Here is a 27,172-nt window from a genome sequence, read left to right as displayed (position 1 = left end):
GGTTTGAGTATTAGCCTGCTAAACCCAGACTTGTGAGCTCAATCCTTGAGGGGGCCACTTAGGGATCTGGGGCAAGAATCAGTAGTTGATCCTGCTAGTGAAGGCAGGGGGCTGGACTCAATGACCTTTTAAGGTCCCTTCCAGTTCTAGGAGATTGGTATATCTCCAATTGTTGTTATTATCCACCTTTGTCACATCCTCAGGCGTGCCAAGAGATGCTCCGTTGCAGCTAAGAAAGGAGCACGAATTCTCTGATGGTTGGACTATAGGACCAAGACAGTTTATTAATGATTATCCCAGTGAGCAACATTTGGGGTAATATTTCCTTTGTTTGGCAATGCAGTATAAGAATTAAAGTGGATTAAATATACAAGAAGCTGGACAAAGAAAAGAAACCATTTTTTTCTTAAAAGAATTGTGCTGGCATCTAAGAAATATTTATTGATATTTTGCAAGTAATTCAGAGAGTGCTTTCCCACGCATAGTTGCTTAGCACATCTCATATGACTTGGGCCAAGGTTTAGTTCCTTTTGGTAGAAATAATTTCCTCTTGACAAGGAGTCCTGTTCAAAGCTCCATTGTAAAATGGGGAGAACACACACCTACCCTAAGACTGGTTAATGTACGAGGACTCCATTAACTGGAAAAGTCTGCTCCAATATCGGGTCAAAAGCTGGCCAACACAATGCCCAGCACCATCTCTATGAACAAATAATTTACTATAGAGTAAGAACATTTATTTACCCACTTATTTGTAAACAAACATACCTGGTGAGTCTGTCTTTATTCTCAAGAGATCATTATCGAACTCACAAAATGGTTGTGTGCTAGGCAGTGCTATTATTTTAGTGATATTTATCTCTTCTGTCAGATCAATCATTTTAGATGATAGCACTGCTCCTCCTCATTCTGGCTCAAGATTCATTGATCGTATGATTTTCTGTCTGGAACATTTTAAAATGCACATGTTTCTCTGAAAACTCTACAGCTAAGGAAGAAAATATTCAAGGAGCATCTCCTTTTCTCTGCAGCAAGGGGCTGATCAATTGTCCTTTTGAGGAGTGAGAGTTTAATCAAAAGCTGGAGTCAATAATTACTCCATTTATAAAACATCAGTGGTTTTGATACTGTCATGAAAAGAAATGGAAATATCTGGCATATAGCATAGTAATAATGGAGACTAAAATAATGTGTTATCAATGAATCAGAGTTCATTTGATAAGTGTTCTCATTCTGATTAGTTATGAGCTAATTCTGCAATCCTTACTTAAGCTTTACTGAGACAAAAACTCTAACTGAGACCAGTAGGTTTTTTGCTTGAGAAAAGATAACTATTGTTCCCCATGTTGTGAGAATTAGTCAATATGCATAAAGCTCTTGAAAATGAATACCACTCTAACACTGACTTTCTCCTCTTTCTAGTTTGGCAGGTAATCTGAGCCCCCCTACTGTAAATTGATTTGTGAAAACAGGCAATTTTTTGATACAGGAAAGCATCATAGTATTTCAGCAACAGGAAAAATATTTATAACATTCAGTAAAATATTCTTCATTTGTATGTCCTGAGAAATATACTGGACAGAAATCATACAACACAATACACACACTGTCTCTCTCTCTTTTTGTGGGCCTGTGTACAAATTGGCCAGACTCTGTTGCAGTGTTTCTCTTGATGCACATGGATGAAAGAAAAGAAAAATCAAAGAAACTGGTTCTTGAATAAAAGTGTAATAATTTCAAGACCAAACAAATAAGAAACAAAACTAATATACACACACACACACACACACACATTCTAAAAATATATATATATAATTGTGCAGACACATTTTCTGATTTTCCCAGTTCTAGTGAAATCATGAGGTGTTATTTTCCCTTTCAAGTCGTAATTACAGCATATTTATTTTAATAGTTTACTTGATAAAATAATGTAGCTTCGAGCAAGTTTCTCAGTGTTTACTGAAGTATGAAAATTAGCAGAGCATTGCAATTATATGGATGACTTGGAATATGCCCTGAGTAATCATTTAGTCTGTGACCTTCACAGTGAATGAATCCATCTCAATTTACTCAGTAATGGAAAAAAACTGAACACAAGTTGATCTAGCAGTTCAAAAGATATCTGATATCATCCCAAATATAGAGAGTATGGGGAAATTTATAGAGATCCCAAACTAGAGAAACAGAAATATAAAACACCAGCCAAGATGGTTGGGAATATCCATTCACAGAATGTGGTAGATATTTCAGGCCTTCTGTAGGAGCTAGGTATAAATGAGACAAGTTTTATATCTATATTACTACTTCAGATTATAACCGTGAAAGTGAATCTGTAGAAATTTGGATCAAAGTACATAAAGATGTAGTGATTAAGGAATAGAATTGGAAATCAGAAGATCTGCATCCAAATTTCTTAACTTTGTCGCTGACACCATCTGTAACTTTTGAAGGGTCAGTCACCAAAGGCTGGGATATCCAAGAGTGCTCACCTTAGAGTTAGGCACCATAATACATAAGTAAGGTTTAAAGAGTTTAGCAAATTAGAGGTCAAGCTCTTGAAAATTTGGCCTAAAATGCTACAAAGGAGTTGCTGGATTTTCTACACTTTTGAACATCTGGCCCCAGTTGTAAGTGCTGAGAATCTGAAAAACTGGCCCTTAATCTGTCTGACCCTTACTTTCCCATAAGTAAAATGGTTCTACTTCCTTTCACACACACATGCACACACACACATGCACACATCCTTGCCTATTTTCACTATTTAATGTGTTTGTTCTTTGGAGCAGGGATTGTCTTGCCAACCACGGCTCCCACTGGCTGCGTTTTGCCATCCCAGGCCAATGGAGGCTGAGGGAAGCGGCACGGGCTGACAAATGTGCTGGCCGAGACTTCCCGCCACCCCCATTGGCCTGGGACAGCGAACCACGGCCAGTGGGAGCCGTGGTCAACCGAATCTGCGGCATGTAAACAAACTGACCCGGCCTGCCAGGGTGCTACCCTGGTGAGCCACATGCCAGAGGTTGCCGACCCCTGGCCTAGCACAATGCAGCCTGAATCTCAGTGAAGGTCTTTGTACTGTAATGCAATACAATTAATAAATCAACTAGATTATTGATCTCTCTGTAATTGATTGCTGTTGATTACTGAAGACCTTTATTATTTAGAAGTAACTGAGGTAGTCCAGAGGTGTAACTTCTTCTAAAGCAGCATACAGATGTTTTCAAGGGAATATTCCTTCCCCCTTCCTTCTGTGAGCAGCATATCTGTTTTTGGCCTGACCAACAAACAGCACTCTCCTTACGTGATGAGGCTGGGAAAGGCATTTCCCAAACATGGGCTCTCCCACACTTTTCCTTCTGGGAACAGTACATTCTCCCTACAATCTAACCAAATGTTCCCTCCACTAAAATGGGGAAGGGTACTTAAAACAACCCAGGAAGGCTATTTATATTATGCTTGGCATGGTGTGTCATGTAAAGAGCATCACACACTTTGAGTGTCTTGTTTAAATGACTAGATATCTGTATTTTGTCCAGTGATTGACAAACCTCAGAGCTTTGATTCAACTTAGATATGGCCACAAAAAGTTTGAATGTTGTGAAATGTACTGAATCATTTCAGGTGTAATCTTACCTCTCCCTTCTTTGTGTCCTCACTTTTTTCTTCTCAGCTCATTCCTTTTTTTCCCTACACCTGGGCAACTACAGTCCACGCTGTAGCTAATTCACCCTGCACTTAATCTAGTGACTGTTCCCCCACATTGTTTTTTTTTCCTTCCCCCAACAGACGCCATGTCTTTGCTAATATCATGACAAAGATGTTGGTAGGGAATCTGCTAGAAGATTTGTGTTCTTTATGTCTTATGTATGCTTGGAACCAGAGCTGGGGAACCAGAGCTGGAGAACCAGCAATATAAGAATCTAAAGGGACTTCATTATCCATTTTAGCATGGACCTAAAAAGGAATTGCACACTGAGGACAAACTCTTTCCATTAATGGTAGGAGCTGAATGGTTGAGTGCTGCAGCTAAAAAGTAGAGTAGTGTCAACTGTGTATAGAATATGGTCCAAGAAACAGCTTGCTCATGCAAGGTGATATGGTGAGGGATGAGGAGAACTGCTTGATGGTACCCAATTTGCAAGTACTTTGAAAAGGGGCACCACTGACTGTTGAAATATATACACATTTTAACACATGAGCTATACAGTTAGGGGCCTGATTGACACACTTGAAGACAGGCCATGCTCCCTTGAGATTGCAGTGTACAAGTGAATGTGGCAGTTGGACACCCCTTTGTACTATCTCAAAGTCTAGTAGGAAGTCTCCTCTGCTGTATGCAAAAATGTGCTAGGATGAGAGAGAAGGTGGCCCTTTACCTCCTCTCCTCATTCTAACACATCTTTAAATAATTTTAGGATTTTTATCCTAAATTTACGTAATTTTACATCCCTTCCTTTAAAATTCCCATATATTTATCTGACTTTCATCCCATCTTAAATGTAGGGTTTGATTGGTCTTTAGCTGGCTAGATGTAACACACCAAGTTAAATCTGACTTAGAACCTCAAAACTGATCAGTTCCTAAAAATCAAATAAAGAAACCCCCCCAATGCACATTGTATTATACATCCACTGAGCTATATGAGAGCTTTATGCAGGAAATGTGGATTTGTGTGCAAAAGCACAAGAGATCAGGTTAGAGCACTGAATTTGTAATGACCCCTAATTATTCTGCTAAGAGTAAATAACAGATTCTTTATTCTGTGATGCATGAGAGGCAGAAAAATAGAACTCCTTGAGAAGGCTGTAATCAACCATACAATCAGCAAAGGTAGGTGGAGATATCACATTCATATGTTGCTCATTTTCTTGGGCCAAATATTGAATCACCATTAAGGACTTTGTGCCGTCAATTAGCAATGAATGTGTCATAACATAAAATGTCTAACACCAAACAAAGTTAGGTCAGCATAAAAATCAATTAGCAAAGCTACAGCCCAAACAATGAATGTTATTGCGTATTATATGAAAAATGCTTGTCTTTCTGACAACAAAAGTTTGAGGATGTTAATTAGGAAATGAATGAGTAAAAGTACTAAAGATTCAGAAACGTACTAGCTACATAATGAGATTTATTCAGTTAAAGCTATTTCCAGGTACAGTGACTCAACATTGGTCTAAATATCATAGGTGAGATACTGGCCCCATTGAAGTCAATGGAAATTTTGCACTGACATTAATCAGGCCAGGATTTCACTGGTGAAATCTAGGGCCTGATGCTCTTCTACAGATCAGCTCACAGAGGGAAGAAAAAGCTTTTGGAAACTGGGTGAGATCTGCAAGATGGAGAAACAGGGGGCTTTAATACACATTCTCACCCTTTCTAGAGCATGAAGAAACGAGTCCTCAGTCAGGGCAATTGTGGCTTTGCAGGTTAAAAGGCAGCATTGGAACTGAAGAGGGTAGAGTTAGGGAGAAGTGATTTTCCTGGGATTGCATCACTCCTAATGCAGAAAATTTCCAGGAGGAAATCTATATGCTGCAGATACGACCATCTAAGAAACACATTCTTCTATGGAGGACCCAGAAAGCTGTATGGACAGGACTGCTCTTCATGCAAGATGCCCAGCTAATCTCTAGGAATTCAAGAAGGCCCTGAGAATTTCTGGGCCACACTCTCCCCTCCCCTCTCCCCATCATATGATTTCAAGAACTCTCCCTCAAAGAAGGCAGAATCAGAAGGGAATTCGATAAGCAAATGTTTACAGAGTTGTGACGATGTGGTTCTGGCGGGACCCAACTGAGAGTGCCAAATTAGGACCAATTGCTTAAACAGGGCAGTCACAGCCCAAGGCTGGGGTTTTTTCACCTCTAAGGCAAACCAAACCAGCCAGACAAAAATGACTTTAGTTTTACCCCACTGGCTAACCGCAAGTCACACAAGCAATTTTCTTAGACACTTGAGTTTCCCAGTATTACCACCAGTCCCACACGTCCTGGGGATGAATGGTTATGAAAACCAACACCCCAGTAAAAGAAAAAGGTTCTCTTGATTCCAAAGGACCAAGCCCCAGACCCAGGTCAATATACACATTAGATCTTACCCACAAATCACGCTGTTGCCAATCCTTTAGAATCTAAAATCTAAAGGTTTATTCATAAAAGGAAAAAGATAGAGATGAGAGCTAGAATTGGTTAAATGGAATCAATTACATACAGTGATGGCAAAGTTCTTAGTTCAGGCTTGTACTCCCACACCAATTAAATGCATCTTGTACTCCCACACCAATTAAAAGATTTACATGGGATACCCTGTTTCTTGTCTGGAAGGACAATTAGGCCAAGTGGTCTCATTCTATAGCAATAACTTTTAATTTACAGGTAATGGTTTATAAACTAATGCAAAGACTCAAAAACAAAAAGTAAAGCTGCAGTCAGCAAAAGGTGTTTTCCTCAAGGGGTAAGAAAATAAACAAGAAAGGATAATAAACAAATCTATAATATTTGGAGTGTTTACACTCCATTCCATAAGCAGAAAAGTAAACAGAAAACTCACAGTCAGGGCTTCAGGCCATTCCTCTAATTCTGAATATGGCACTATACTTTCCCAAAGGCATTCTCTCTTTGTCTCTCAGAGAGCCACTTACACTCCTTCACCTGACCACCTGTGCAAGGGACTTGTGGAGGAGAAGCTTTTTTGAAGTTAACTCTTTGTCCCCAGGATCCAAGGGAGCACTTCTGCACCTTATCACACATTTATTATAGGTGGCATGGTAAGTGATATCTATTGTTAAGTTTGCTCAATACTTTCCATAGATCCCCTCCACCGTTTTCAGTTGCTTATAACTTTCCCAAACTTAAACCATTAGAGCTGAAATTCCCCCTAATCCCCTCCACACAAACACTCACACATAAATAGCTGAAAATTTGCACCAAGACAATGATCAAATTTGTGGAAATCTAGTAATAAATGAATCCAACTAATGTCAATCTCCCAGAACTGAATAAACCTAGCCAAATGTATACAAAACCCCAACTGATTTAAATCAATCACTAAACCGTTGCTCGCAAAACAGTGATTTGTTAGAGTACTCAAAAATACATTTGCAAAATAAGAGTGGAGTAGACAGATAATGGAAAAATGATTTTTTTTTGTAATGCATCATTATGTTCTACTTTTGTGATTCTTTCAGCAAAATTAATGGGACGTGGAATCTACACCAAATTCAATTTACTGCAACCAAATATCAGAGAAAAGAATTGCTCATAGCCAGTCTGATCACGAGTGTTCTCATGAGTTTGGCAAATACAAACTCAACAGATTTATGTTGGACAGCCTCTTTAGGTGAAAAACACGAGTGAGAAATAATAAATTCAAATATAAAAATATCAGGCTAACCAGCGCAGTCAAAGGCTCAAAGTGGGATCTGAAAGGGACAAGGGTTAAATCTGTGATTCAAAGGAATAATAAATATTCAGACTTGAGATGCCAAATGATAATGCTTTTGGAACGAATGTATGATATCTATCATGAGGAACTGGAAGGATGTGGCATTGGATTACGACTCACTAAATCTGGGTCAATGCCACGCAGAGGATTCAGGGGGCTTGGGGCAAAGCAATTTTGGGAGCCCCTTCCATAAAAAAAAAAAGGTTGCAATACTATAGAATACTATATCCTCATGGGGCCCCTGCGGGGTCCAGGGCCTGGGGTAAGTTGCCATACTTGCCCTCCCACTCCCCCGGCGGCCCTGATCTGGGCTCAATTCCATGCTTCTGCCACAGGCTTCTTGTGTGACTTTAGGCAAGTCATTTTCTGTATGTGCCACAGTTTCCCATCCCATGTATAAAATGAGACTAGTAACAGTGGTTCCTTGAAGTATATTTTTGGCTGCACATTCCTTGGGGCTATTACTATGTGTATTGTGCAGTGCCAAGCATATAAGGTTCTGATCTCAGTCAGGGTCTTCAGGCGCTTCTTTAATAGAAATATGGTAATAATAATGGCTTGCTACTTCTGTGTCAGGAGAACAGGGTAAAAACAGCTGAACATCAATAGGGAACATTATTCACCTACAACACTCTTGATGGCTCCTTAATTCTTCAAGCAAAGCAAATCCTCAAAAGAAAGTCCAAATGCAAAGGTCTATTTTTTTCTGAATCCCAGGGGAATGAAAGGTGATTTGAAAAGAAAGTTAAAAAGTAGTTTTACTCTTGAAAGTTAAGATTAAAAGATTCCTCACTTTTCTTTATTTATCTGTGATCAATAATAGTCTGTGATATTTGATATAAACAACACCAGCAGGTGCAACTGTAAAGTCCCCTAAAGCACATCTCTGAGTATGAAGTAATCAATAAAGGGCAGAGGTTTTTCTCCTCAGTTCTGGAAGACTGTTATTGTGGGTGGGTGTTGGTTCCTGTGGTGTGCTGAAGTCATTACTGGTGATACTCAGCTTGGTATACCTCTGTGATGTTCTGCAATTGTCAATCAGCATATCCTGTTAGCAGCAGCGTATTTTCACTTATGCAGACTATTTATTATTGATGCCCCATTAAAGACACACATAATTAAAGGTCAGTCTTTTTTTTTTTAAATGTGAAATACATAGTTGTTTAACAGGTGTAATGCAGAATGAATAGATCCCAAAAGATGGTTCAGAAATCAGGAATAATTTTGAAAGAGCAATTTTAAAAGCTATAATATAACAGGAAAGTCTATTTGACTTTCATTTGCAATTGTGTCCTACAGTTGTTTGGAATATCATAAATCTCTTTGACATACATAGTCTAATAATAAAATATCTCAGCAGAAAATGTATTGTCTTAATCTTTTTACTTTTATTGTCCCTGTCACCATAATATTTGTTCTGTTATGAAACGTGTAAGTTAAATGTTCTTGGATCATCTGTATTTCAAATAGTAAAGACTTCTTTAAAAGCAAATTAATAAATGTGTACTGGAAGGCAAACACATAGTAACTCACTGAAAAGTACAGAGAAAAGCAACAAAAATGATTAGGAGTATGGAACTGCTTCCATACAAGCACATATAAAGAAGAATGGAATTGTTCAGTTAAAAAAAGATGACGAAGGGGGAATTTGATGGTGATCTATACAGTCATGAATGGCATGGAGAAAGTGAATAGGGAAATGCTATTTACCCCTTCATATAACACAAGAACTGGGAGTCACCCAATGACATTAATAGGCAGGTTTAAAAACAAACTAAGGAAAGTACTTCTTCACACAACACATAGTCTATCTGTGGAACTTGTTGCCATGTGATGTTGTAAAGGCCAAAGTATAACTGAGTTCAAAAAAGAATTAGATACATTCATGGAGGATAGGCTCATCAATGGGTGTTAACCAAGATGGTCAGGAACACAATCACATTCTCCAGCTATCCCTAAACCTTCAACTGCCAGAAGCTGAGAATGGACAGCAGAGGCTGGATCACTCAGTCGCCACGTTCTGGTCATTCTCTCTGAAGCATTTGGCACTGGCCACTGACAGAAGACAGGATACTGGGTTAGATGGACCATTGGTGTGATCCAGTATGGCCATTTTTTTGTTCTTTGATGTCAATCAAGATATTGATGTGTGCATATGCATGCTATTTTCTCTCCACTGCATCACAATGATCTGCAGAGTACTGAGAAAACTTGCCAAGTGGAGAAATTGGATTGATTCTCTCTTGTTGCTAGGCAATTTTCTCATGTTTCTGGAGATGGTTTCAAAGGATTGAAATAATCTAAAATGGTCCTGGTAATCTGTCATAGTTAATACTCATGCCACAACAGCAGTTTTCTGCTTGCTCCCTGATGATTGGGCAAAACCCATAGATGGCATTTTTACCAAGGTGTTTCTCCAGTAACACTATAAGTAGGGCCCTACCAAATTTACGGTTCATTTTGGTCAATTTCATGGTCATAGGACTTTAAAAATTGTAAATTTCATGATTTCAGCTATTTAAATCTGAAATTTTATGCTGTTGTAATAGTAGGTTTCCTGATCCAAAAAGTAGTTGCGGCAGGATGTGTGTGTGTGCGAGTGCAGTACTGCTACCCTTACTTCTGTGCTGCTGCATGTGGCAGCACTGCCTTCAGAGCTGGGCAGCTGGAGAGTGGTGGGTGCTAGCTGGGAGCCCGGCTCTGAAAGCAGAGCCACTGCCAGCAGCAGTGCAAAAGTAAGGATGACACAATATGGTATTGCCACCCTTACTTCTGCACTGCTGCCTGCAGAGCTGGGCCCTCAGACAGCAGCCGCCACTCTCCAGCCACCCAGCTCTTAAGACAACAGTGCAAAAATAAGGGTGGCAATACCATGACCCCCCTAAAATAATCTTGTGGCTCCCCTGCACTCCTTTTTGGGTCAGGACTCCCAATTTGAGAAACACTGGTTCCCCTGTGAAATCTGTACAGTATAGGGTAAAAGTACACAAAAGACAAGATTTCATGGGGAACAGGGAGAAAAAAAACAGATTTCACAGTCTGTGATGCATTTTTCAGAGCTGTGAATTTGTTAGTGCTCTAACTGTAAGGAGAAACATCACCTGCCTCAAAGGAAAGATGGTACTGTGTTGAGTACAATTTCTGAAGAGTAATCAGAAGCTGGACAAGGGTGAAGGCTCTGATCCAATAAAGGTTCTTTTTGGAAAATTGCTGTCAGCTGGATGCATTAAGCTCAGCCAAACAGAATGATCTCTCAGATCACAGCATGAGCAGGAGAGATTTTTGACTCTACATCAGGCTCTCCTTGGCTGGATTTGGAAATAAGAGCTATCGAACTCAAGAGTGGAACCCTGCATTGGTAGCAGGGAAACTTGGAAATATGCTTCACTATAAACTTCTGCAGGCAAAAGTTAAACTGGGGTCTCCCTGCTGAAGTTAGCAGTCAGCATAATAAAGTTCTGTTTTGTGATAGGTGTATGCCTTTGTCACTCAAGTGAAGAATTGTTGCTCACTGGTTCAGACTGGGGTAGGAGGCTATGACAAGAAACTATCCACATTAGGAGATAATGTAGTTATGTCAGAACATCAAGAATTTAGGAGGTCGGGAAGTGATCAGCAAATCACTGATTTATTTTTGAGAGCTTGGATAATTCCCCTATTCTTCTTTTAGAACACCCTCATTAGGCAGAAATGTATGTGGGTAGTTGCTTTATTTTTAAGTGTAATTCAGGGTACCATTATCTTATGATTCAAGAAGACAATCAAATGGTATTACATTAGCAATTTGTATTATAGATTTTAAAGGAGTTCAGTTATGTTTTTAAATTTGGCTTAAACTGTAGGAAAGGAAACCCTGTTTTCAAATATAAGTGGATCCTTGTTTGATTTAATAAGAGTCAATCTTTTGTCTCCATAACATTTGACACTACTGCTACCAATTGACTGAATTACGGCTACAGTGTTTTCTAGTGTAGATGCAAAGAAATGTGCAAATTTGTTAAAAATGACAAAATGGGGCAAAGGGTAATAATAATTAAACACTCAATGTTTTTTTACATAGTTTATTCCTAAGCAAAGGTTAGTGCGATGTATAAAATAACCAAAGCACAAACCAATCCTGAGTTTCTTTGATGTATCAGTTATTCAAAAGTAGTGACCAAATACTTTAGATGAACCATTTTCAGACTAAAAGATGCTTGTGAACTGTTCACTTCAACTATTCTTTATTTATGGTGCATATCTAATCACATACTTGTAGTAAATTCTGCAATTTAGGTTTTACTTACTGACTGGAGGACTGAAAGTTTGTAAATAGGCAAATGACTAACCATAAACAGTAAATAACATCTAGAACTATTCAATCATCTCTTATTAGTGCCCTACATTTGTTCAATCAAGAAAGAAACAAATCCAAAGAGGGGAAGATCCCACAGCTAGTGCTTAGAATGTGAGCACATTTTGTGACCTCCACAAATGGCAGGTTTAGTGCACACAACAAGAGGCAGCTGACACAACGAGAGGCACTTTTCTCTTTGGTTCACCTGCTAGAGCTGCTGCCTTCAGACCACAAACGTCATGTGGTTTAGTTTTTGACTGCCATAATATGCAGAATGCATATAAAGTAATTCAAGCTACTAGGGAAATGACAGTAGCAACTGGGTAAGTTGACTCTGCTGAATAGAACTAGCACACACAACATGTAAAGATCAGATTAGCGAACTCACGGTGTGTCCTGGCCAGCACTTTAAAAATGTTCCCCTGTACCTCCTGGAATTATAATATACACAGTTTGACTTCAGCTCTATGTTCTCAGATCTTTAATGTAAATCATAAACTTATTACTTAAAGACAAATTGAGATAATATATTTTAATTTGCTATTTATCAACGTAACATATAGAAAGATGATGTGCATATGGCAACAACCCTGTGTCTAGATTTACTTCCAATGATGCCCTTAAAGGTAATACACCAAAAGATATTTACTGCTGTGCAACAGTTACTCATCCTATAGAAAAGTGTGTTTTAAACAGAACAAGAATACCCTACTCACTTGCCATTTAATGCTGCCACTCCAACAGTGCTTCTGGCAATTGACATACTTGCCACAAATGTCCACTGCTGACTTTGTGGATCCCACCTCTCAACCGTGTTCAAATAGCTCCAGCCATCATGGCCACCCACTGCATAAATAGGCCCTTCAAGTACTGTAACACCTAAAATAAAAGAGAGAGAGAGAGAAGATAAACATAGATTATCTTACACTACATTCTTAAATAAATATTTACCATAACAAAGGTACCAAGTAAATATTAATATGTCCATATACACCTGGTTGAATAAGAGGCATAGCAATCATCTCACCCCTTATCTCCTTCCACTCACACTGACTTGTTTTTCATGTTAACTGGCAAATGGGCTGAGTCCTTAACATGTCCTCAAAAGAATATAGAGGCTAGAGTGGTTCAGAGAATGGGTTTATTTTTTGCCCTTGGAAAAGGTCTACATTATATTGAAAAAGTTTTTGATAAAAAGTTGAAATTTTCTGTGGAAAATAAGAAAATAATTTAGCTAAAACCCCAGTTTTCCACTGAAGAACAGTTTTGATGGAAAAATTTAAACCAGCCTCGAGTTACTGTTCAAAGTCACAATCCCCTTCCTGAGGATTGAATCGATTGGTAACTTAAAAGCAATAACACAGCAAACTTCAGCCTAAGTTTCCTCACCAGTATTGCTTGTTCCTAGAGTTTTCCTCTGGGATTTCCTCTATCCTAGCTCCTCAATTTCATCTGGTCCAAAGAGACTCTGGTACCGTTTCTACATCGTGGCTTGGCCCACATGCCAGCATGACTCAGCACTAGTGTCCCTAAATCTTAACGTAGATAACACAAGAACATGGATCATCCAGTATGGCATTTCCTATCTAGACCAATATTCTGATGGTGGCTAGCATCAGATGCTTCAGAAGCAGGTGCAAAACACTTTACACTAGTTAGGATAAAATCTTATTGGGAGCAGATTATCCTAATCCCTAATAGATTGTTTTAGGACACCAAACATGGGATATTTATCCCTTCCAAACTTTTTGTTAACACTTACTATAACAATTCTGGATATGCCATGTATTTCTCTTGATAAAGATATGATCCATCTTTGAATCTTGCTAAATTCTTTGCCTCAACAACATCCTGTGACAACAAATTCCACAGTCTACTTACACATTATGTGAAAAACAAGTAGCTTTTATCTGTTTTGAAATGTTTCCCTTTTGATTTTACTGAACGTCTCCTTGCTCTAGTCTTGTGAGCCAGAGAGAACAGTGGTTCCTAGTCAATTTTCTCTTTATTTTATATACTTTTTAGGGTTATATACTAACCATTCATTGTATATACTTTTATCATGTCTCTTTTTACTCATCTCCTTTCTAAGATAAACAATCCCAATTCTTTTCAATCATTCTTCATATGTTGTCCTTCTCTGAACTTCTTCAAATTCTATAACATTCTTGTTTGAGAAATAGTCACTAGTACTGTACATAGTATTACAGATGTTTACTGAACAGAAATTTTCAGTGAGTTCTCCACAGTGATGACCAGGTCCCTTTCCTGAATTGATACAATTAAGTTGGACCCCTATAGAATGGATGAGTAATGGGTTCCCTGCAGGGCCCTCCTGGCTCCTGCCCCCATTGGATGGAGAAAGTCACACACAGACCTTTTGGTGGAGTTGTGGTAATCTAGCCTCCCAGTCCCAGACCTGAACTTTAGCGTCCACAATCTGGTCCTGCCCCAAACCTGGACTTTTGCGTCCAAAAGTCTGGGGGCTTACCTGAAACTCCCCCAAGCTCACTACCAGCTTGGGTATTTGGGCTGCCACCAGGTCAGGTAGGTAATTTACTTTAGGGGGCCTGACCTCCCCCTTTCCTCTCTCTGGTGTCCCCAACCCTCCCTGGGTGGGACCTCCAGATTCCAAATCCCTTGGATGCTAAAAGCAGGGGAAAAAATCCCTTCTCCCCTCCTTCCCCGCCTTGCACAGAAACCGGTTTCTCTACTTCCCAAGCGATAAGCGTTCTCTACCCTCAGGACAATTGAGATGCAAAATGCCACCAGCTTGGCTTTGCCTTCCCCCGTGTCTGCTCTCGTAGCAGTAACAGGAAAAAAACTTCAACCACAAGAGAACAGAGATGATTCTTTGTCTCTTGCCCCGTAGCCTGCTCCTTCCCTGAAAGCAATAGGAAAATAGCTCACAGCCTGGCTTTTCCCTTCCCTTTGCCTCCCTAGGAAAAGAAACTTCCACACGTTTTAAAAGAAAAAGTTTATATAAAAATAGAAAGAAAATATAAAACAATAATCTTGCATTAAGAAACTCAATACAGGCTCTTGCTTATAAGAAGATATGAAAAAACAGTCTGATTTAAAGATAGCCCAATTAAACCAGTCCAACAAATCAACATACAGGTAAATACACCACAAAGATCATCATAGCCGAATTACTTTGCGTTCCCTGGGTACTTACAGATGTTTAGAAGAAACTTTAAGATAAGATGGAGTTAGGAGGAAACCTTGTTTACTCACAGCTGAGCAAACAACAAAGACCCCTGGTATACAAATTCCCGCCCCTGACTTTAAACAATCCAGTTCTCTGATTGGTCCTCTGGTCAGGTGTTTGGTTACCCTTTCCAGGTAAAAGAAACTTAACCCTTACCTTACCTATCGAGTTATGACAGGAGTGCTCACCTTTGTTCACAGGCTGTGCTCCCACCACCTTTCGACCATACACGTAGTCCCCTTCTTACAGTCCACCAACAAGAGAGAGGGGGCAAGCTATCTCTCTCTGCTTCCCCTCTCTGCCTTTCTGCTACTGCAGCTTCCTTCTGTCCAGCTCCTTCCTTCCCCTGGGGCTCTTATCCAGCCCCAGCCTGATGAGACAGCAGATGTTCAAGCTTCCCTAATCAGAGCCAGGTGATCTACCCAGCTCCAATTCACCTCCCTTAACTGGAGCTGGATTGATAGAGGGTTGGCTAAGCAGTCTTCTGCTTAGCACCCTGTCACAATGAGTAATACATATTTTCCCTCCAATATGCTTTACTTTGTATTATCAGCATAGAACTTCATCTAGCATCGTGTTGTCCATTCACCTCACTTTGTTAGGATGTTCTGACATTTCTCAGTCTTCTTTGGACTTGACTCACCTAAATAATTTGTTCCATCTGTGAACTTTGATACCTCAGTGCCCACTCCATTTTCCAGAGCATTATTAACATCTGTCAAATGAACTCAATAAAAAAATTCTATATTTGCATCTGCCACCCCCTTACATTTACATTTGAAACAACCTCCTCTTTGCAAAGCATCAAAGGCCCTTATTCTCCCTGTAATTCCTTCTCAAAACGGCCAGTCCAGTTATGGCCCATTGCATTTTAAAATATTGAACAAAGAAAACTATGGAGTGTAGAATTTCAACCCCTTGTTGTACAGTGATGAAAGTGTACACTGCAAAAAATTACTCGTTTAAACATTTTGAAAGATTTATTTATATCTCCTGACCAGCTTATTAGTAACAAACAAAATCCAAGATTTATTAATTCAGACTGATTCTGATTTGTGTCCTACTGAGGTGAATGGGTGTGATGCTAATTGAGCAACAGATTCTGCCAAACCTGTTCACAGTGAGTAGTGATATACTTCACAAATATTCCCATGGATATTAGTGGATAGAGTGTGTATAAATAACTTGAGTTCAATAGAACTATTCATGGAGTATGTTATTAGTCAACATGAGTAAGGCTGGCAGAATTGTGTGACCAGTAAATTTACACAATGCTTTATTTAGGCAGCTATTTTTTCCATTTTAGGCTGTCAGTGGGAGAAAAGTAGAAACATGTAATACTGGGGCTGCGTAATATATCTTGAAACTGGAAATACAACAGCCTTCAGCAAAAATGAGTCATCATAGTATTTCTAGTGATTTTTATATTTTCCTAACTCATAGATATTTTAGTTATGCTTTTTTTTCCATGTGGTTTTTAATCATACTGGAATAAAATCAGAAAGCTGTAACAGCTAGCATTTCCATGGAACACTACAACAAGTGCTATCTTCTGACTGCAGGAAAAAATCCCATGAATTCTGATTATTTGCCTTTCTCCAAATCATCAGGACACTATGACAAACCAAGTACTAATATAATTTGTGAACTGAGTCAATCATATCTGAAAATAGAACATTTCACATATCACTGATTTGTCTGTGCTCATACGAGATATCAGGTATTGCTTTTATATTACTTCCATACATGGCAATTTGAGGGACTGCATATATTGCATGCAAATGTGTGGGGAGAAGAGGTTGGTGGGTTTCTTTGGTTTGGTTTTCAAATTAAGAAAGAGTGCTTGACATAAATCTGTTTTGCATAAATAAGCAGATGGAAGAAGCAATGGAACAATCAATGTGAAAATAAATTGTAGACCTTTCTAAGAACACAGTAAGCCTTATCTTTGCTTGGATGAAAATGAAAAAAAAAGGGCTAAATTCTGCCCTTTAGGCCAGAAATTTGTGCATCTAGGGTAGCAGCATGTAGCCAACACCTGTCTAATACAAGAGAAACCCTGCAGTCACATTGGACTGGCACACTGTAGGGTACTTTTTTCTGCATTTGTCAGTGAAAACAGTGTGCACCCTAATAAGTGCTAGCACAGCTTGCTATGCTGTTGGCAGCATATGGGAAAAATTCAGAAAAGAACAAGAATTATTGACAATCTGGAAAACCTGCTTTACAGTGAGATATTTAACATCCACATAGCTTATCCAGGATGTGTATCCAAGAGGTGATTTGATCACAGTTTACAAGTGTGACAGACTGACAATGTCCTGGACAAACCTTATGGAATTAAGGAATGGAATTAAGGAATTAAGATAAAATTTACTGAATTAAATTAAACCTTATTGAGTTAGAATTAATAACTTTGGATACATTATGTTAAAATGCAATTGTGTATTTCTTATTGTGGAATTGTATTTACCTCCTCTAGGAGGTGAAGTATGCTAACGTAATTTCTCTGGTTATCAATCCTTTGAAGCCTCTCCCACCTCCCCTGAGAGGTTTACACTGGATTCTCCAGGGATCAACAGACAAAGAAAGGATAAATAAATAAATAAGATGAATCAAATTTTGGATAAATAGCCTGGTTTTCAACAGGCTACTGACCTTCTTCCTTGTCCAGCAAATAGACAGGACCCCTGTCAAGGTTCCTTCCCCACTCTGAACTTAGGGAACAGATGTGGGGACCTGTATGGACACTTCTAAGCTTAATTACCTGCTTAGATCTGGTATCGCTGCAACCACCCCCAAGCACTACTTTTCTTCTCTGGGTAGTCTTGAGAGACTTCACCAAAGAACACAGATCCAAACCCCTTGGATCTTAAAACAAGGAGAAATTAACCATCTCCCCTCCTTTCTCCCACCAACTCCTGGTGGATCCAGATCCAACCCCCTTGGATCTAAAAACAAGGAAAAAATCAATCAGGTATTAAGAAAAAGGCTTTTAATTAAAGAAAAGAAAGGTAAAAGAAAACCCTCTGGGAGAGATTAGCATACCAGCTACTCTCACAGACAACAGATTCAAAACACAGAGGATGTTCCCCTGGGCACAAATCTTAATACACACAAGAATACCCAAATTTGATAATTCCCTTAATGGTACCAAGACAAGTTACAAAGGAAATAAACATAAACCTATTTATCCCTTTCTAAAACTTACTACTCTGATAAGAGGCTGGTTCCTTGATCTTTTCCACTCTGGCTGAATCTGAAACTCTAAACAAAAGAGGCTGCAGTGTTTGCTGTTGAATAGGATTAATGTACATTTTTGCTATTAAGGGAGCAGACCTACTCTAATAGAGAAATAGAGTTTGTGCAGCTAGAATTGATTGCTCAACAAACACTCTGCTTGCCTAATTGGTATCCTTATTCCTTTAAATAACCAACCATTTTCCTTAAGAGCCATGAATAAAGTGCACATCCTCAATCACAGATAAACAGTTTTGTAAATTGACCTGATGGAACTTTTTGTAAGATCTAATCAATGAATCTTGCAGGCTGTTACATCTACAATTTCAATAAAAGGCTTTTGTTCCCTCTTTGCTATGTAATGAGTTACACTATTAATTAATATTAAACAATCATTTATATAGCTGTAGATTGCAAACAGCACTTCAGCTAAAAATGCTACCCTAACCCCACCCCAGATGAAACAAAATGCCCAGCCTCAAAGAGCCTCCATCCTTAAGACATAAATAGCAATAGCATAGTCAAATCAAAGGTAGCATGAGGATTTTATCACAGGTAGACCTTTAGCATAGTTGAGTTTTCAGATGTGATCTGAAGGAGGAGGGGGATTTCCATTTATTAAATTGGGAAGCCGCTTATTTCATACAGAGAGGACTGCTAACAGTTAAGAACTTTAAAATGATTGATGTTATTAGGGTACCTATAGCCAGATATGGGGGATGTAGACTCTTCTGTACTTAGGGCTCAGACTATTATTTTTTATTATTATTATTTCAGAAATGTAGCTTTCCCTAATTCTTTCAGCTACCCAAACAACTCTATATATTTTCTTCTGCAATTATTGCAAATAAATGTGGAGATGCTACATTGTGTACTGCTTAAAAAACAAACACAGCAATTCCTAAAATGTACTGGCATAATCATTAAAGGCAGAGTCTGCCAATGACTATATATGCAAAGGACCATATACCCGCTGGGATTGTCAGAGCACAGCAGTTTTACCTACTCTCTTTCCTCCATGACATGCCAACAGATTCCAACTGGCTCACCCCACCCTTAGCTCCCCAGCTTAGGACCCCAGAGCTGTACCATCTTGCCCTAGTCAAAAGCCTGATCAGTATAAGTTTATTACTTAGTCCGTCCCTCCCTCAAAGTGGAGAGGACAATGCACCAGTTTTTGCTTCTCAGCAGATTCTCCAAGCACTTCTAGCACACTTTTTTAGGTTATAAAAAAGAAAGACAAATGTATTACCTACAGAAAGATAGATTTAAAGTGAACATAAGTAGTGAGTGTACAGATCAAAGCAGATTACCAAAGGAATAAAATAAAACTGAAATCTAAGATTTATAAATTAGATAGGATTTGAATCAAGCACTGTCAGCTACTACAAGCAAGTTACAGCTTTGTCATACACAGGCAGAAATTCTTCTGTCCCACCTGGGACCCCCTCCTGCAGTTCAGTTTTTGTTCCTCTGGTGTTTTCAGGTGTTATGTTGTAAGGAGAGTGAGACCAAGTAATGATGTCACTTCCCCCTTTTATAGATTCTTCCATGTGGAGGGAACTTCATTGTCCCAAAGAAAGCCCCCAGCACTGTTTGTGAAAAAGTGCAGGCACCAAAATGAAGTCCAATATCATATGATTTAGCCACATGTCCTCGCATGCTTTGATGAGGGAAGGAATCTCCTTCCTTAGAGGTTTTTAAGGTCAGGCTTGACAAAGCCCTCGCTGGGATGATTTAGTTGGGGTGGACTAGATGACCTCCTGAGGTCCCTTCTCACCTTGAGATTCTATGATTCTATGAGTCATGGCAGGCATTACCCATACTTTGGCTGAAGCATCCACGGAAAAGTTTGTCAGGTGAGCCTAAGCTTTACCCATGGCCCACTGTTTTCACTGATGGGTCATTATAGCCCTTTACAATGTGCTGGCTAGACTGAATGTAAACTAGTTTGTGGGTGTTACCCAGGAACAAATACATTGGAAATATAGATGCCCGGGCAATATTCGTAACTCCAGATACAAAAATTATACATGCATACAAGTAGGATAATCATATTCAGCAAATTTTTACTTTTCCAGTGACACCTCACGTGATATATCTTGAACAAGATGCATCATAATTACATCATAATCATATCAGTGTGGTGAATATGGGGTACAGAGTGTTACTTTGGGCACAGAGTATCACAGATGCATACAGAGATACACCCAGGAATAGTGTGGTACACTGTCATCTCTTTGAGGCACTAAGGGGGAGGGAGGAGCACTAATATGAAAGAATTGTGCCATATTTTCTCCATATGTAATATTTTCATACTAGAGGAATAATAAAACATAAATAAGGCAGTTATTTGATTTACACTACTCAACAGTTCATAAGAGGTATTGGATACTTTGTCAGATCCAAGGATGTTAATATATGGTGTCTGATGATGGTCTGTGGTAATGAGGTGAGTTAATGTTATTTTACGTTTAGGGTTGTGGAAAGTAAAACTTGTGGTTGGACATGAGCCAGTGATTTAACATCTGAAGACTCTGAAAAGGCCTATTTGGTAGGTAGAAGCTACCATGGAATGTTTGTTCAAGTGCTAGTAGTTGAGCAAGGACTGGTGGAAGGGAGAGTTGATGTTTGCTGACTAGAAATGGATTTCTCCAGCACCTGATGTGACAATCAAGATCCAGACACTCCAAGAAAAGAGCACAGGATATGAACCCCAAAGAATAAACAATTTAATCAATTTATTGTATATAATGTTATTGTGTATAAAATAAGTTGAGTAAAGTCTTTTATAAAGCTTGTAATGTTCTGAACTTGATAGTCATTCTGAGATATGCATAAATACTATAGTTATGAATCTATTAATATAGAATATTGCGCTCATAACCCATACAATTTCAAACACAAATCACAGCAAGGAGATGAACCTCCCACACTAGGCATTTACACAAAACCAGATGCCAGAGAAAGGCAACAATGGGCCAAAAATATTAACTGAAAGATATTTATAATAGGAGTTTTCCCCACTTTGATAACCAATGGTGACTTGGGGAAAAAAAATCCTGGAAAAAAAAAAACATTTAAAATGGAAGTGAAGTGAAAGGCATCCAGAAACTAAGGGGTAGACAGTTGGCAAGTTTGTCTGTGAAACACTGAGTCCCATCCAGGGCCAGGGGTATACTGGGAAACTGTTCAGATGCAACAGGTAACTTGTCTTAGAAAAGGGAGTTTATCTAATTTGGAAGTGTAAAGCCTGAGGTTGTGTCTTTATGTTTGTTTTCTGTGTAATGTTTGCTTCGTTTACTATTTCATCTTTGAGTCTGTGGTTTTCTATTAAATAAACTTTTGGGAGGTTTTTTTTTTTCACTCAAGCAGGTCTCTGTTGTGCAGACTATGTGCACTGTAGGCGGCAAAGTGAGCTGATAACCAGAGGGCTCATTGCACACCTTCTGGGGAGACAAACCAGAAGGGAAGGATGGATTTGGGGAGACTTGAGATTTTAGGGGTGTTGGTTTCACTCTGCAAGAAGTAACGAGGCTGGTGGAAGGCAGTGTCAGACCTTGTGCTTAAGGGCAGGCTACTGGTGTCAGGGCTCTGAACCAAAGCTGCAAAACATAAAGGCTTCCAGGGTTACAGGGCAGGAAAAGACAGAACTCCTTACCAGTCCAGGTGATTCCCGAAACATCACAGTTGACTGAAGTTTCCTGAGATAGGCTCTCAAGACATCGGAGACTAGTTCATTTGGGACTCTGTGTGTCCAGGTTACCAGGAAGGCAGGACACAACATGTGGCTGGAAGATGAAGACAGTCTGAGGGCTAGGTCATGAGCACTTGTGGGCATGGGGTGAGCTGCTCAATAAATGGGTTGAAGAAAAGATTTGTGCAGGGCCCGCCCAGGTAAAAGCTGCAGAGTCTGTTAACAAACTGAGAGGATCAGGTAACAATCAGGGTCAGGATGGGCCAGGTTCTTGCATAGGGGTCAGCAGTGGTCCTAAGCTGCAGACAGTAAACCAAGATAAGAGTTGGGAGCTGGGTCGAGGTAGGGAGCCTGGGATTCAGGCGAGTTGGAGAGAGTATACACCACACAAAAACACCCCAGAGCTCTGTGTTGCCAGTCAGACAACTCCTAGAAATGTCTCCCTGCAGGGCCGGCGCTTTCATTTAGGCGACTTAGGCAGTCGCCTAGGGCGCCAGCATTATGGGGGAGGGGCGGCATTTTGCCGGGGGGCGGCAGGCGGCTCCGGTGGAGCTGCCGCAGTCGTACCTGCGGAGGGTCCGCTGGTCCCGTGGCTCCAGTGGACCTGCCGCAGGCATGCCTGCGGCAGCTCCACCAGAGCCGCGAGACCCGCGCGCGGGGCGGCGAAATGGCCCGGCGCCTAGGGCGCCAGAAACCCTGGCGCCGGTCCTGCCCCCCTGGTTTATATGAAGAGTGCCAGTCAATCAGAAAATCATGGAGGGCTGTCGTTCATGCCCCTTAGGGCAGTCCTTCCTGCAGAGCTTAGACTCTGAGTACTTCTCAGTGGCAATTCCGCATGGGCCCTGATGGTGATGAGAGAGAAACACCTGTTGCAGATCCTGGTTCTAGATGCATAGGTTATTGCTGGGAGAAACAGGAAGGGGTTTTTGTTTTTCATTTTTTTTCTCTTAATTTCCAGGTATTCTACAAGGAAAAACCCACAGTGGGAAGAAAACAGCATGTCACCACACCACTGCTAGTTCTTCCTCTGCCTCCATCAGAGGGACCCCTGCCAGACAGGCATCTTGACTATGGTGGCCTCTAACCAAGTCCTGATCTTGATTTGGTGGGAATGCAACCTGCATGTCCCCTCTGACAAAAGTCAGTCACCCGATTTGAAAGATGTCTGTTGGCGGAGTCCCTGAAGAAACAGGTAAGAGATTTGCAGGAGGAGGTGTCTCTTTTGTATAGCACCTGAGAGTTTCAGGACTTAACTGACAGGATGCATATAGAAACATCTGGGATGGAGGATGCTAGTCAACTACAGATGACCAAGGGTAAAGGAGTCATGAACACAGGTTTTGTTGTTGTCCATCATCTCAGTTGAGGGTAAGGCTGCAGGCAGGGACACACATATGCTGGAGATTAATCCAGGGCTGCACAGATGCTGTTGGTGGGAGGGCTTCACCTGCCTCAACCATGGGATCCAGTTCCAGGAGGGAAAACTCCTGGAAAGAGATGGAGTTCATCTGACCAACAATTGGAAGAGCATCTTCATGCACTAGCTCACCAATCTAGTGGAGAGTGCTTTAAATTAGGTTCAATAGGAGCAAGTGACAAAAGCCCACAAGTAAGCATAAAAAAGATAACCTTAACAGAGAAGTCATTTTGGGGGGGGACATGGAAAATTAAAATAGGATCATAGGAGCAACAAGAGGTAAATCAATTGGGGAATCTACTCAACTTCCTACATGTTGCACAAACTAGGGAAATATAGCCTAGAGGAACCTACTATAAGGAGGGTGCACAACTGGTTGGAAAATGGTACTCAAAGAATAGTTATCAAAGGTTCACAGTCAAGCTGGAAGGGCATATCAAATGAGGTCCCACAGTGTTCTGGGTCTGGCTCTATTCAATATTTTCATAAATGGTTTAGATAATGAAATAGAGAGTACATTTATAAAGTTTGTGGCACATACCAAGCTGGAAAGGGGTTTCAAGCACTACGGAGGACAGGAGTAGAATTCAAAATGATCTCGACAAACTGGAGAAATGATCTGAAATAAATAGGATGAAATTCAATACGGACAAATGCAAAGCACTTCACTTAGGAAGCAATAATCAATTACACAAACAAAAAATAGGAAATGACTGCCTGGGAAGGATTACTGCAGAAAAGGACATCATTCTGGGATGTAGTAGAAGGAGTGTTTTAAGTAAGATGTGAGAAGTAATTCTTCCACTCTGTTCTTCAATGACAAGGCCTCAGCTGGAGTACTGTGTCCAGCACTAGGTACCCTACTTCAGGAAAGATGTGTACAAAGTGGAGAAAGTTCAGAGGAAAGCAACAAAAATGATTAAAGGTCTGGAAACATGATCCAGGAGGAAAGACTGAGAAAAAAGGATTTGTTTTTTTGTTTTACATACAATTTTCATGTATGTAAAAGATTGTTATAAAGAGGAGGTTGATAAGTTGTTCTTAACCACTGCGGACAGCACAACAAGTAATGAGAAATTTAGGTTAGGCATCAGGAAAAGCTTCCTAACTTTACGGTTATTTAAGCACTGGAACAAATCACTAGGGAAGTTCTGGAATCTCCATTATTGATTTTTAAGAATAGATTAGACAAATACTTGTCAGGGATGGTCTAGATAATAATTAGTCCTGCCTTAGTACAAGGGACTGGACTAGATGACCTATCAAGGTTCCTTCCAGTCCTATATTTCTATGATTTCTACATCTATATAGAAATGCATGGACTGGAAGTATAAGTCCATTAGACAATTATGACTTAATTAGTATCACAGAGACTTGGTTGGATACATCTCATGACTGAAATACTGGTATAGAGGGATACAGCTTGTGCAGTGAGGACAGGCAGAGAAAAGAAGGAGGAGGTTTTACATTATACATCAAAAATATACATACCTAGAGGACAAAGTTATAAGGAATATCCAGAATGGATTTTTCAAGAACAAATCAAGAAAAATGAATCTAATTTCCTTTTTTTTTACAGAGTTACTGGCTTAATGGATGAGGGGAAGCAGTCCATGTGATATATTTTTGTATTAGTAGGGCTTTTGACAAGTCTGACATGACATTCTCATAGCAAACTGTGGAAATGTGTTTTAGATGAAATTATTATAAGGTGGGTGCATAGCTGGTTGACAGGTAGTACTCAAAGAGTAGTTATCAGTGATTCGCTGTCAAAATCGGGAAAGTTTGTCTAGTGGGTTCCCACGGGGTTCAGTCATGGATCTGTCTGTATTCAATATTTTCATCAGTAACTTGAATAATGGAGTGGAGAATATTCTTATAAAATGTATGAATGATACCAAGCTGGGAGGAGCTGCAAGCCCTTTGGAGGACAGGAATTAGAATTTCAAATGACATTCTCAATTTAGAGAATCAGTCTGAAGTCAACAAGATGAATTTCAACAAAGACAAGTGCAAAGTACTTCATGTAGGAAGAGAAAATCAAATGCACAACTACAAAATGGGTTATAACTGGATAGATGTTAGTACTGCTGATAAGGATGTGGGGGTTAAAGTGTATCACAGATTGAATGGGTCAACAATATGATGCAGTTGCAAAAAAGGCTAATATCATTCTTGGGTATATTAACAAGAGTGTCATATGTAACACATGGAAGGTAATTGTCCCACTGTACTTGGCTCTGGGGAGGTCTCAGCTGGAATATTCTGTCCAGTTCTGGTGACACACTTTAGGAAAGATGTGGACAAACTGGAGAGAGTCTACAGCAGAGAAACAAAAATGATCAAAGTTTTAGGAAATCTGACCTATGTTCAAAGGTAAAAAAAAATGGACATGTTTAGTCTTCAGAAAGAGATGACGGAGGCAGGACCTGATAACAATCTTCAAATATGTTAAAGTCAGTTATAAAGAGGATGGTAATCAGCTATTTTCCGTGTTCACTGAACATAGGCTTACAAGGGATGTTGACCTGACCATCTGCAGGTGTGGCTGCTGGCAGCTCCAAGTAGCTGCAGTTTGCCGTTCCTGGCCAATGGGAGCTGTGAGAAGTGGCATGGGCCAGGCCATCACTTCCCACAGCTTCCATTGGCCAGGAACAGCAAACCGTGGCCACTGGAGCTGCGAGTGGCTGTATCTGCGGATATGCAAATAAACAAAGTTTCTCGTGGCCCACCAGGGGCTTACCCTGAACAAACTGTGAACCAAGTTTGGGAACCCCTGCTTTAGATGAACAGTGAATGAGTTCATTCATGCATTGACTTGTAATAAATACAGTAAGAGTTTGTTAATTGAGTCTAGAGTGGACTTATGGTGACTGGGATTTTCTGCAGTGCAGCACCTACTATTTTTATCAGTGAGGACCCTGCTCCCAGGGACAGGTACCTTGGAATAAGGAAGTAGCATGAGGGATGACATGACATGACATGACTTTCCAAGTTTGAAGCTTGGTGGTGGTAGCAGCAGTTATTTGACTGTAGGAAAGCTGGGGACATGACTGGTTCAGTAAACATTTTTTTTATATCTATGAATTTTGTGACAAACAAAATTAAGGCCTGAATTATAATGTTTAATCTCACTGAAAATAAGAGCTAAGAAATTAATAAAACCATGTGCACTGAATAAAGCAAGAATGCAAATTTAAATTTTGTTTTGGATATGATCAAAAGCTTAATAAACCCATGTTTGTTCCCTCTTCAGGCAAGCAAAAGTCAGTAACTACCTGTCTCTTTTGTCTCCTGAAATGAATGCCTTTTCTAGGGAAAATATGTTCAGTTTCATAAAATTATAGTTTTAATTCAACTCAATTATATCTCAGCATTGTGCTGTTTAAGAAAATCATCAGAAGGATTTAAAATTGACATACCCTTGAATTGGAGGAAAATTTGAAATGAATAAAGAAAACATGGTACACAGAGGGGGAGAAAAAATGGTGGAAGTATGACGATGAATTACAGAGTTTCTTCCATTTTCTTATTTCCTAACAAGAATGAGATCTGTTTCTGAAAAAAAGATGCCTCCTTCCCCACCTTTATCACTTGGCTATTAGTCTTTCAAAGGGCAAACTGTGCTATTTTTCAAGTAAACAAGAGCTTAAAGTAAACACTGTTCAATGGGAGGTCACTTGTACTTTCCCTTTGATTATTAGTGTTACCTTCAGGGAGCCATTGCTGTAAAGCATGCAGAGAAATTCTATTATGTTTAATTAGCTGATGTGGTCTATATGGCCTGAATTATTTATATTGGGAAATTAGAATGGGATTTTT

The 27,172-nt window shown here is 39.7% G+C and overlaps 1 protein-coding gene across 2 annotated transcripts in view; it reads right to left on the bottom strand.

Moving 5' to 3' along the window:
• Nucleotides 1-27,172, bottom strand: part of KLHL1 (kelch like family member 1) — a 479,287-nt gene that overhangs the window by 25,811 nt on the left and 426,304 nt on the right. For both annotated transcript variants that reach the window (XM_075061554.1, XM_075061555.1), the window contains one exon: nt 12,502-12,664. In XM_075061554.1, coding sequence (XP_074917655.1) covers nt 12,502-12,664 — 163 coding nt within the window. The remainder of the gene's footprint in view (nt 1-12,501; nt 12,665-27,172) is intronic.

This window comes from Chelonoidis abingdonii, chromosome 1 (genome assembly GCF_003597395.2).
Source record: "Chelonoidis abingdonii isolate Lonesome George chromosome 1, CheloAbing_2.0, whole genome shotgun sequence".
NCBI classification, from domain to species: Eukaryota; Metazoa; Chordata; order Testudines; family Testudinidae; genus Chelonoidis; species Chelonoidis abingdonii.
This window is presented reverse-complemented; position numbering and strand designations above follow the sequence as displayed.